The sequence below is a fragment of the Uloborus diversus genome, chromosome 4 (assembly GCF_026930045.1).
Source record: "Uloborus diversus isolate 005 chromosome 4, Udiv.v.3.1, whole genome shotgun sequence".
Classification (NCBI taxonomy): Eukaryota; Metazoa; Arthropoda; class Arachnida; order Araneae; family Uloboridae; genus Uloborus; species Uloborus diversus.
In genome coordinates this window covers 47,572,105-47,585,573 of record NC_072734.1, presented here as the reverse complement: position 1 = coordinate 47,585,573, position 13,469 = coordinate 47,572,105, and the positions used below count along the sequence as shown (strand labels likewise).

Sequence of the window (13,469 nt, the reverse complement as noted above, 5' to 3'; positions counted from 1 at the left end):
CCGATCAACCAAAACGGACCTTTCACAAAATCCCGATCAAACAAAACGGACCTTTCACAAAATCCCGATCAAACAAAACGGCCCCTTCACAAAATTCTGATAAACAAGATCGGATCTTTCACAAATTGTTAATTGAAAGAACAAATCTGAAAGCAAAACAATGCATATTTCTGTGTATAAACCAATAATTTTTGGAACCTTTTTTGAAGTCAAATTAGAGGGATCAGCTTATACAAAATCGGCTAATTTTGAAAGAAAAAAATCAGCACTCTTGTGATGCTCCTGCAAGCGATAAATAATTGCTACTGCCAAATAAATATAATGGTTGTTTGTTTGTTTTATCACAGCTAATTAGCAGCGGTGTTGTTGTAAACTTTTCTGAAAAGGCATTGGTAAACACTTTTCTCCCCGCTCATGATTTAATAAACAATAATAATATATATCTGCGAAATGAACTTAGAACTGTAAAAGGATAGTAAGGGTGGGGAAAAAATATGATCGCTTCAGATAGGGTTACCAACTTCAAAATTATCACCACTTAGCATCTGGCATTGAACCTTTATAATGACTTGATTAGAAAATATTCTCATTTTGCTAGCTTGTCAATATTTGCGTTTTTACAGTGCGGTGGGATGTTTAATTGTTATTTTGGGAGAAAATTATATGGGTTTTGATTTTTCGATGCTAACAAGGATGATTAACTTTAAATAAACTCTTTTAATTACCTTTTTTTTTCTTTAGATGTCTACATTTTGAAAAATGCAATCCTTTAAATCTGATATGAGAATCATATTTTGTTCTTTTTTCGAGCCAACTTCGCTTTATTAGGATGCAAATAAATGAAAAGTCTCTTTATTTCTGTTAGAACTCTCATTTCAAGTTTTTAAAGCAAAATTCCATTTTCTGTTATGAGTCAAAAATTAAAATGCTGAATAGATGGTTTATTTTATTTCATTTATTTATTTATTTATTTATTTTTATTTATTTATTTTTATTTATTTATTTATTTATTTATTTTTTTTTTTTTTTTTTTTTTTTTTTTTGCTTCAACTGTGTCCACAGATGTTAATGAAATGTTTATCATGGGACTCTAAAATGCAATTTTAAAATAATTTTATCAAAAATATTTCTTTTACAAGTCGTTTTTATACTTTTGATGCCTTCACTTTGAGAATTGCGATTTCTTTGCATCCGCTATCGGAATCCGATTTTTCGAATTTTTGATGTTTATTGCGCTTTGTTAAGAGGTAAACAATAAAAATAACTTTTTATTTTTGTTAAAATCACGGAATTTATACGTTTTTAAACGAAATTCTGTGCTTTTTAAGAGTGTCTTGGGTCACAAAGTTAAATGCTGAACCCTATTCTGAATTTTATTTATTTATTTATTTATTTTTTTTGGTTACAATTATTTTAAATGCTGGACAGAAATATTTGTAGTATAATTTAACAAAATGTAGAATGGTAGATAAATATTGATACTTGAAAGAGCGATGCCCCTTCCCGCCAAATATCAGAAAAACACTCCAGAATGATATTCTCGACATAGAAGAGGAAAACACTCAACTTTAAGTTTAATTGATGCAGTTTGTGCCATCTCTAAATTATAAAATTTCGTTTTAATAAAAAAATTCTTTTTTTCTTTTTTGCAAAATTAATTATTTTTCACAAAATTTATTCATTTTTCACAAAATTATTTAATTTTTCACAAAAAACGGACCCTGTGAAACATCCTGGACAGACCCCTGATATGTCAAAATATCTTTCGGTTGTAAAAATCATCAAAATATTTACAAGATGCAAAAGGATTGAAATCCCAAACACGGAAGCAATTTTTCGCGATGTTGCATACTGAACACATGTTCAGAAAATTGCATTGGTGAAATACTTTTTTAAAACTTCTAAGCACAATTCGTTGATTTTTGAGAGAATTTAAGAAACTTTTTCAAGGTTTTAAAACTTTTTCAAGGTTTTCAAGCACTTGAAAATGAACTTTCTTTTTTCAAGCACTTTTCAAGGTTTTTCAAGGGCGTACGAACTCTGGCATCAATTAAAATAATTGTTAAAAAATATTAAATTTTTTTTCAAATTATTTAAAAATTGGTTAAAACCTTTGTTCTTAAGCATGCTCTTTCAAAAAAAAAAAAAAATACTTTTAAAATTTCGGAAACGACCCCATTTCTGAAATATCTTTTTTAATCCATTTATTTTGAGATTAACAGACAAAAAGCAAAATTGAAATAAATTATTACTGTTTTTTATTTTGTGTACATATAAAAATTGTATGCTTCCAGATATGCAGTAAACATGAGTAAGAGTAGAAATAAAAATGTTAGAATTAGTTAAATTCATACAAGTTTTCTCAAATATTCATTAATGAATATGGTCGAATTTCGACCACTGGGCGAACACTAGTATAAACAATTTTGTTTGTGTCAAAAATTTTACAAAAAAAAAAAAATATTTTTAAAATTAAAAATAAATAAATAAAAGGTATGATTGATCAAGTTGGAATTAAAACAAATTACAGTAAAATCCGTCTAATGCGGACACTAACAGGACAATTTTTTTTTGTCCGCAATAGAGATGTGTCCGCAGAACAGGGGTTTAGTAATGTTATTTGCATTGGAACTGGGGAATTAAAAACTGTCCGCATAAGAGGGGTGTCCGCCTTTGAGGGGTGTCCGTTAGGAGGGGTTTCACGGTATACCAATCAATTATAGTTCTAGTCCGCCAAACATAAATAATTTTAAAAGCAGATAAAACAAATGTGCAGGAACACTGCAGACACATGTTTCTGCTGCCCCCCCCCCCCTCCCCGTTACAAAGAATGTCTTTTTCAGTGCATAACATGTGAGCTAAAGAATTTAAAGACATTCGACAAAACAATTCGACTTTTGTCGGATGCCTTTACATCCACGAGCTCCCATTTTGTGCATTGAAAAAGGAATTCCTTGTAACGCCAAAACACGTGTCTGCAGTGTTCCTGCACTGTGCTTTTAACGTTGTTTTATTTCCTTTTCTTTTTTAAGCAAAGGTATTTTTATATTTTTTATAACTAATTTTTGTTTGTAGCAAAAATCCATTTTTAATGTAAAATTCCATACTTTATATACTTACCTTTTTTGCATAATTTTTAATAAATAAGTTTTATTAACTTTGAGGACATTAAAATAAAAATTTATTCCATTAAAGCATTACAAACTTCATTATTCTCAAAATTTAAATTTGACTTATAAATTTTAATTGTAAATGATTGCAGAATATAATGCTTGTTCTTTTTTTAAAAATAAATTTTAGTATCTATCTTGGACAATATTCAATTTTTTGCAACTACTCGGTATTGGCCGAGTATCTGATCAGAATTTGGCCGAGTACCGAGTACTTGGCAAATTGGCCGAGTAGACCGAGTACTGAGTAGTTACCGAGTACTCGGTACGTCTCTATAGATAATTAAAGAGAACACAAAACACACTGAATATTTTGAACAAAAGCAGTTTTGTTTGCTAAAGAAGTAATGCTGGAGTCAGATGCCCAGAGTGGCAGAATACATTTAACTCACTGGTTTCGAACTCAAAGAAACGTAATATCATGATTCGTTCACTAATTTTTCCTTGATGGAATCAATAATATATATATTTTTTAATGTGTAGTTAAAATGAAAGAAATCATCTGGCAGTTTCTTGGAAAAACCACGATTATTAACGGAAACGGCACATCTTAACAAAGTCTAACCATATGTGTCGTGAGTGTTACTTAGAAACAAGTTCTAAAATTCAATTCAAAAAAACAAAAGAAATGCATAATAACTCTACTAAAATTTGTAGCTTACTTAAAAGCAATGTTATCTTCCTAATAATATTATTTTAAAATAGTTTTTTCTTTTCATTTAAAATTTTGACAGGCATTGAAAATATGATACTTGGTAACAATGAACGCTACCTACTGGAGTTTAGGGTTAATCCACGGGAGTTAGTGTTACAATTTTAAGTATCAAAATATCACCAAACAGGCAATGGCTTCGTTCAAATGTAGAAGCAATTTTCACCCGTCATACCTTGACGGGCGATTTTCTAGTTAGTAAATAATATTCATGAACTTATAGAAGTAGATTCATATTCACCAGAAGGAATATTAAAAAAATAAACAAATAAATAAATAAAACATTTTAAAATAAATTCATGAAAACTTTGTTATGAAACATCGAATGTATGTGTGTGTGGGGGGGGGGGGGGCATTCAATTTACCGGGCCCCCTTCAAAAGATTTTTCTGTATCCGCCCCTGCCCCATGCTACTGAGCGTTTATTCTAAAAAGAGTTATGGATGAATGTGGCAGGTTGAGGAGGTTGAAACCCCCGCTCTAAACCATATCCCGACATTCTTCTTATTTATTCAGACATATATTAAAACAAAAAGCGCATGTATTTGAATTAAATAACAAATTAAAATCAAAGCCTAATCATTTATCTCTCTTACCTTTTTTTGATGAAGGAAAGAAAAACGTTTCATGCTGAGTGGTGGTGACGAGAAGAAAAAAAAATTCTGCCAATGAAAACGCCTTTCGTTCGTAAACTCTTCTACTCTAAATTGCCCATTTTGTTTATAAGCCCTCAAGTTCCCGCTAAAAATCATCACACCCCGAGTGAATCACTGATTAGTCTGGAATTTACACCACAGAGTCTGCCCGATGTACAATGACTGGATGGCGACAACGATTAGCACCCCTTAACCCGCAGGGGATGACATGTTTTCGTACCCAGTCGGGTGGTTTTAAACGAGTAGGAAAAAAAGAGAAAAACTGCTTTTGGCTGACTGCTGGAAAAAGCCCGATGTAATTCTGTTATCACTCAAGAGAAAAAAAAAAAAGAAAGGTTTGAAATCCGTTTACAAAAACGAGGAGTGGAACCATTATTGAACTTTCCAATGTCGCCCAGTAGTTTGATTTTGCATCTTCTAGGCGACAGAATTTTTTCACTACGCGACATTGGTGTCGCGTAGTACCTATGTTAAAAAATGCTCTAATACATAGTGATACCATGGATCTTTCGCAGCAGGCCTTGTCTCTCCTTGTGGCACTCATTTTAGAAACCCCTATATTTGTGCATTTACCAGAAATTTAAATGGGCAGAAATGTTTTTAGGTTGTACTCATTTTCGGCTGATCCTTTTTGCATGATAAACGAAGAGAAAACCACCCTATTGGCAATGAGAGAGCTCCCAACAAGCTTTTATTTTGCGCCTATGGAGAAAAGGGAATTAAATTCTAAAAAAAGAAGAAAAAAAGCCCTTTATCTTAACTTTTAAAGGTTAAAATTAGAGATGCTCTGATTAATCAACAGTAAACAGCAATTGGCCACTTAGCCAGTTATTTAATAGCAGGCCAACCTTTATTGAATGGTAAAAAAATTATTTTTGATTGAAATAACTTTTGCCTAGTAGGACGGTGCAATGCATTGATGCAGCACAGAAAACTGATACACATCCCACATGATTAAACCAGTTTAGAATTTTCCTCTCAGCGAAAGAGTTGGTACCACACAGACTGAAAATTCAAGCATTAATGTATAGACATCAGTCCACAATCATTGCCGTTTAAATTTTTTTCACAATGATGAATTAACAGCATAACAATTCAGTCGGCCGTACAACGTTGGTGGTATTAAGAGTTATACTAGACTTTTCACACAAAAGCTGGAACAAAGACATTCACTTCTTCTGAAACATGCAGGATTTATTTATTTATTTATTTTTTTTTTTTGTTTCTTTTAATATCCCTGAAAAGTTAGGATATTCATTTTTGCACACTCTGTACAATATTTTTAACATCAGAAGTATTCATTATTTTTCTTCACCAAAGCTGACTGAACTAAGAAAATTTAAGGGAAAAGGGAAATAAATTTAGCGTTTTACTGTTTTTCAAAGTGTAAAAATGATCATGAGAAATACAAATTGAGATTAAAATATGAAAGAAAGGGGATGGAGGAAATACCTTCATAGACTGCTCTCTGTTAAATCTCCTCTCTAATCTTGTTCCATTTGGCAATTTTATCATCAATCGAATTGCTTTAAAATCAGACTCTGGAGGCTCTTCTGGTATTTGATCAGCAAGTTCGATTTTTTGACGCCTAATGTCCTAAAAATTAAATTCAAACAAAAAGATTTTTATAAATGACTGTAAATAGTACAAGGGAAATAAAATAGGAAGGGAGAAGCATGTCTATACAAGAATAATCAAAAGCCTAAGAATGATGTAAACATAAAAACACTGAAATTAAACTGGAAATCTTAAGATAATGTACATAAAAAGTAATAATTAGAATATCAGGGGTTATTGTGAGTTCATGAAAGATTACCTGAAAGTATTGAAGAAAACACGGGGCATTTTTAAACTAGAAACCTTATTACCTTAATATACATAATTTTAATATATACATAAACTGCTTTGACAAAGGTACAAGACACATTTCTTCAGAAATTCAAATAGTTCTGAATCAAAATACTGTGTGTATGTTCTTTACTTAAATTGTTAACAAGTTATAACATGACTTTTGAGCTGGTATTATACAAATTTTCTCCACACATTTAAAAAAAATGTTTTTAAAGGTGAAAAGAAAAGTCTCCTTGTATTCTTTTGTTTGTCACTTGCAAATACTTTCTGGGTTCAAAATACTGTGTGTATGTTCTTTACTTAAATTGTTAACAAGTTATAAGATGACTTTTGAGCTGGTATTGTACCAATTATCTCCACACATTTAAAAAAAAAAATGTTTTTAAAGGTGAAAAGAAAAGTCTCCTTGTATTTTTTTGTTTGTCACTTGCAAATACTTTCTGGGTAAAGAAAATTGGACTTGCCACAGAACATATTCAAATGAATTTAACTAGATGGCATAAATCTCCTAATCAATACATATTCACTGACTGATTCAAAGATTTAACACTTTTATTGATACAGAAATGAAATATTAATTAGAGATGTTATGCATGCATTTAAAAAAACTTAGAATAATTGAAATAAAAATAAAATTCAGGTTGCGATCACACATTTAACTTTTTGATATTTGACACTCTTAAAAAGCATTGTATTGAATTTAAAACTTTTAAATTTATTGATCTTAATAATTAAAAAAATAAATTTCATGTGATTGTTTCTTAACAAGATATAGTAAATGTCAAAAATGCAAAAAATCCAATTCCCAAAACAAATGCAAAGAGATCAAGATTTTCAAAATGAAGATGATAAAAACATAAAAACAGCATATAAAAAAATTTCTTTCAGAATCATTATTTTTATGGTCGCATTTAAAAGCTCAACAATGAATATATTAATATAATAACTTTTTAACCCAGTGATTCAAATTTAAACACATTCTGATTCTCATTAAGAACACAGAATTACACTTGAAAATTTTTAAACTACAATTTTAATAAAAATGAAAAGGAATTTCATTTAACTACCACCTAGCAAAGTGTAATAAGCATCAAAAATGAGAAAATTTAATTCTCATATTGGATGGGAAGCGATCATATTTTTCAAAATGAAGCCATCAAAAGTTATAAAAACAGCAAATAAAGAATTATTAACATAAACTTGTTTTAGAATGCCATTTGGACAACTCTATATGATGAATAATATTAGTAATTATTGACAAAACTGCTGAAAATGTGGAACAGGGGGAAAATTTCAGGGGTGGATAGACAAAGACAAAGAAAGAAGCTGGATTTCCGGCATTAACACATGAAAAAATACCAGAATTCTGTGTATAAGCAAAACAAACAATCCCCTTGATCATCACCCTAAATAAGTTATAGTGAAAAGAGAATAAGATAAATTGACAATTTCATAATCTATTTTTATAGATTTAATTGATTGTTCTTAAATTTTAGAAAACTAGGTTTTTCTGAAAATACTGAAATTCCCAGTATTTTCAAAGATGAAACTACCAGAAATCCAATAAAGTGCCAGAACCAATCACCCTTAGAATATGGAAGAAAAATGATTCACCAATTATGGGGGAGTGAAAACATTGTTCTAAATTCAAACCGCCTGTGCAAAATATTAACTATTTCAAATAGTACAATGCATATGATATTAAAATTTAACATAGGACATGATACCTCTTTCCTCCTTTGCTCTTCCAAAATCTTATTACGTTCTTCTAATTCAATTTTAGCTTTTATTTCTTGTTCTTCCCTTTTGCGTCGTTCTTTCTCTTGATCTGCTCTCAAGGATTCAATGTAGGCTTCATCCTGCTGACGCCTTATTGTTTGATTCATAGTACGCTCTTGCCTTTTTAAAAAAAATTTAATGTTACGAAGAAAAAGCTTTGGATTAAAAAAATGTTATGCAAATAATAGCTAGCTTTACTAGTGCGAGACAACAGCTGATGAAAGCAAAAGGGATTTCATCAAAAGAACTGAGCAGAACTTAACAAATTTTATTTAGTCTGATAACAGCTTTTAAGTTTAGACTAAGAAACAAAATGGTTTAAATTTCATGTATTTTAATTAATTAAACGCATTATTCTAATATAACAGTTCCGCCCCATTTTACTACTATGCTTTCTTGTGAATAATATTTTCATCAAACATGTCAAGGATCGATCTAGATACAAATTAGGTCAGCCCTGCAGCACCTTCACAAAATTCTGTGAAATAAAAGTGTTCACTTCAGAAAAGCCCTTATCACAAAATGTCTTCTTTTACAAAATTTAGTTAGTAAAATTGGCACTTTCAAGTTATAATAAAGTGATTGGAAAACTTGTAAGTTTCATACCAGACATATTTCAACAATGTTTAAACAGAAACACACATAACATTACAATGGACTCGCACTACATACAATGAGATTCGACCTATGCGAAATGGCTATAAAGCGAGTTTATCCCAAGTAACAAATTTTAGTGCTAACTAGAATTCCTCACCCACAACACAAAAATTTTCCCAAGGGAATCGCAGTGTAAGTGCTGGCTTTGTTATTAGCTACCCCCAAAGCAGAAAACTTTAGAATGTTCTGCAACGTCAAATCATTCGACCAAAATTGTTCTGCAAGTACTTCAAGCAATGCATGTGAAAAAACGTGACATTTTCCACAAATTGGGTGCCAAAAAAAAAATCGTTTCATATAGGATTTTTTTTTTAACTGGACTGTTGCTATTTATTTTTGTAGTAATGAGATATTTCCAAAAACATCACAGTTTTCAACCAAAGGACTAATTAAAGAGCACTGAATTTGGAAAATTAGTTGATGATGAAAACTATAAAATCAAAAAAACTTAAACAAGGTGTCAAACCTAAACCAATTGAGATTCACCAAAAATAGTTGATATGCTTTCTAAAATGCATAGAAAGAGCAAAGATACAAAATTTTATAAAAATCCAAACCTAGATGTCAAACCACATTTTTTTGGTTAATTTTACATTGCATGAAGGAGCAATGGAGTTGTTTGCTTCAGTCAAAAGTACTACTTTTAGTCACCTAAATTGATAGAATAAGCAAAAAAAACATGGACCCAGAAAATACTTTCATTTTCCCAACAGTTATTTTTTAAAATGTCCTTTTTTTCAAATAAGACGTGGTCTTGATGACGTCACAAATGATGCACTTTGGCGCATCTTTCTACCACATTTCCACCGTTATGATAATCTAGAAGTGAATTAAATATTGCACTCTAAGCTTGCTATCAACCCTATCATTGCCAATACACGTGAGTAAAGATGCAAATTAAATATTTTGCTCTGTGAATGGCAACAATGAATTTCATCATTTGTGATGTTGTCGGCAGAAGCGTAATCAATGAAAGCGCTCTGATTTAAGTATTTTTTTTAAATATTAAACATAAACAAATTTATCAAAATTTAAATATTAAACTTAAACAAAGTATTTTAAAAATTGTCAGATCCAATTTTTTTTAAGCATGCTCTTTCAGAAAAAAATACCTTTAAAATTTTGGAAACGACCACATTAAAATGTTACTAAATAAAGAAATTACTGAAATAATAAATAAAATGAGTGGAGTTTGGATTGAATATAATAAAACACTTTAAAACTTTCTAAATAATTGAAATATTTTCTGAATGCAAAGGGATTGAAATCTCAAACAAGGCACTCAATTTCCGGCGATGGACGTGTTTCAATGCTGGCACGTTTCCAAAAAATATGTGTATAGTGGAAATTGCAGTGGCTCAAGATCGATTGGGAAAGTCTTAAAAAGGACTTATTGAATTCAACATCGCGAGTTTTCCGCCAAATTATCGTAATTTGCAAGAATTTTAGTTTTTCTTCTTATTTCAAAGAATCTGAAGAATTTCTGCAAAGTTCCATTTTGAGTTGGAAGATATTTGAAGAAAATCTGCAGTTTTTGGATTTTCTCAACTGCAGTTTCTGCAGATTGTCTGCATTGCAATTTTTGCAGACTTTCGGCATCATGTTTCTGCAGATTTTCTGCACCGTGGTTTCTGCAGAAATTTTACTGAAAAATGCTGAATTTCTGCAGAAAAGTCAGTTTTCCTCCCACATTTGAACAGAATTGTTCTGCAGCTCGGGCATCTGTTCTGCGATGTACGTCGCAAATTTGGTAGTATTCTGCTTTGGGGTTGGCTACTAAATACAATAGTTTTGCTCAACAATGCAAATTGACTTATGCAAAATGGATATATGAGTTTTCCGAAAAAATGCATCGCACAGCAAATTTTTTTTAAATCTTTTTTTGAAGCAACCACAACACTTTGTCCAAATGTGACACAGTAGGCACTGACATTACATTTGGCACTATCTTTAAACAAATTATATGCTGAAGACTGTCTGTATCTTCTGATGCATCACCAAACATCCCCCCTCGCCTCCCCATGACATCAAGATCTTATTGCTGTATATTTTCTTCATCATTTCATATTTTTTACATTTTCCTTAGTCTTCTGTTGTATCTTTAAAACCCTGATAGTTGCTGGGACTTTGGAATGATATAATAGTTCAATTCATTTCTCTCTCAAATTTAACAATATGTAAATATATATATTTTTTTAAATTATTAATAAATACCAATTTTTTTTTTCCGTTTTCAGAATCTCTAATATAAGCTTTATCGACCCAGTAATTTCTTTCTTCATGAAGTGGTTTATATCTGTTGTTAAAAAATTCTTAAACCTTGGTTTCACCACCTAAACGGTGTATATTCATCCCCTTATTTCTCGCCAAGTCTTTTACAGTTAAGTCTAGGTAGTTGTCAGTATGAATGCCAGCACACAGACACAAACACACATGCCTACACACAAACACACATACCCCCACACACAAACATACACGCCTACATACACAGAATCGTGATTGCGAAAAGCATAATTTGAATTCAAGATGTCAAAATTCAAATTAATTTTCCTTTTTTTTTGAAAAAGGGATGATATCCACTGCTTTACATTAAAAAGGAATATATCCAAAATAAAATTGGCAAATTTAGGTCTGGTAAAATTGAGGAAAAATTACTAGACTTATGCCAATAGTCACTTGTTATTCTACCAAAATATTGTGAGAAATTCGAAATTCTAGCAGTTAGTGCTTGTGCGTAAAACGTTTTTTCGTTTTGCTAAAAAAGTATAAAACTGGATATAATCCGTTTTGAAAGTAAACTCCTCAACTGTTCTATACCCTCAATTTCCCCCAACAACAAATAGCTACTTAAAAACATTTTAGTTTAGCTATTTTTTCAGCAAAGCTCAACCCATAGTCCAGTCAATAGATACATTTTACCTTACAAAAAATGGGGTCAAACATTTTTTTTTTTTTTTTTTAATTTGTACATATTGATGCCGACATGGGAAAGCCAAGTTATCCAACACGAAAGACCCCGGGAGAACTTTTGGGGGCCGAAAAACCTCAAAAATTTATGACTTTTTTTGTTTTTTCCAAAATATCTCTGAAATGGTTCAACTTAGGAAAAAATATCAAATACAAAGTTTAAAGAACATTAAATTTCCTACAACTTTCGTATTTACAACTTTTTTGTAGCACAAATAACAAACTTGCTATAGCTCTTTGAAAATAGGCAGTTTTCCTCCACTCCGCAAAAAAAAAGCATTCACACCGAAAACAAAGCATCACAATTATTAGAACTCGAATAGAAACTTTAGTTTCAGAGAGTTTATCGACAGTTTGAGTTTCCTGCTCCTTCTCCACTGCTCACGGACTAACATTTCCGGTCTGACATGGGTAGTCTTCATCAGACTCCAATAACAGATGATATATTGCAGTTTGTAACTGGACTACACATTATATACATTCATTTGAGGCATATAATTCGTACATTCTAGTCTAATTATTACAAACAAAGATGCAATCTTTAAATATTAATGTGAACGAATGAATATTAGGCAGCTAATAAGCAGAGCTCGACTAACTAAAAGTGAGGCCCAAGGCCCATAATAATTTTGAGGCCCCTGAAGACTATTATTTAAAAGATGTGGGTATTTTTTGTATAGTTGTAATGTCATGCATAATTCTTTAAGTAATTTGGGGCCCCTTAGGAAGAGGAGGCCTCAGGCCCAGGCCTAGTAGGCCTGTGCGGTAATCAGGCCCTGCTAATAAGCAAACAATCAACACAATCATGCATCCTATGTTGATACAATAATAATAAAGCTTCTCCCCACCGCTCATGAACTAATATTTCGGATCTGATAGAAGTAGTCTTCATCAGACTCCAATACTATTTGATTTATATTTATTTGTAATTTAATTACATAATCTACACATTCATTGAAAGCACATAATTCGTACCATCTTTTCTAACTATTACAAGCGAAAATGCGATAGTTGAATATAAATGTGAATTAATAAATATTAGGGTGCTAATAAGCAAACAATAGACACAATAATGCACAAATGAAGGTACAAAAGTAATGAGTAATGAACACTTTGAAAATATTCTGCAGAAACTGACGTTTTAAGGAATGAAAAACCAAAAGAATTACCTTTCAAAATGAAAATCCAACTGTGGAAGTTTAATACGTGCATCTAAATTACAGGGAGATTCATTCGATCTTAAAGCAAATAGAGAAAAGACAACAAAATACGTTGTTTATCTTATTTGAAGCCGTTTTGAAGGCCCAGGTTCTCCTTGTTCAGAATCTGTAGGGGATAGAAAGAATCTGTGGTCCTTGAATTGTTCATCTTGTTGCTGTGATTCCAAAAGCTCCTAGGACAAATCATCTTCTGCAGTCTCATCCAAAGATGAAATTTGTGCAACATTTTCACAATTTATGCCACTGCAGTGATTGCACATGCTGGAGCATTTCAAACCCACCTTACAAGAAGAACAGGCTCTAGTACAATTTTTCTTGCAGGTACAATAAGATACAATCTTCAAAAGAGTCTGAGGAGCTGAATCACTTTTCAAGTCAACAGGCAATAGACCTTGCATTCTGTGTTCCCAACCCTATTTCCCTAGATCAGTTATGTTGCCCAACCAACTTAGAATTCG

General features: G+C 31.4%; 1 protein-coding gene across 2 annotated transcripts in view; it reads right to left on the bottom strand.

Annotated features, from left to right (window-relative positions):
• Positions 1-13,469, bottom strand: part of LOC129221536 (FAS-associated factor 2-like) — a 56,335-nt gene that overhangs the window by 12,652 nt on the left and 30,214 nt on the right. For both annotated transcript variants that reach the window (XM_054856027.1, XM_054856028.1), the window contains exons 10-11: positions 8,116-8,287; positions 5,990-6,133 (exon numbers count right to left, since the gene is read on the bottom strand). In XM_054856027.1, the coding sequence (XP_054712002.1) occupies positions 5,990-6,133; positions 8,116-8,287 (316 nt within the window). The remainder of the gene's footprint in view (positions 1-5,989; positions 6,134-8,115; positions 8,288-13,469) is intronic.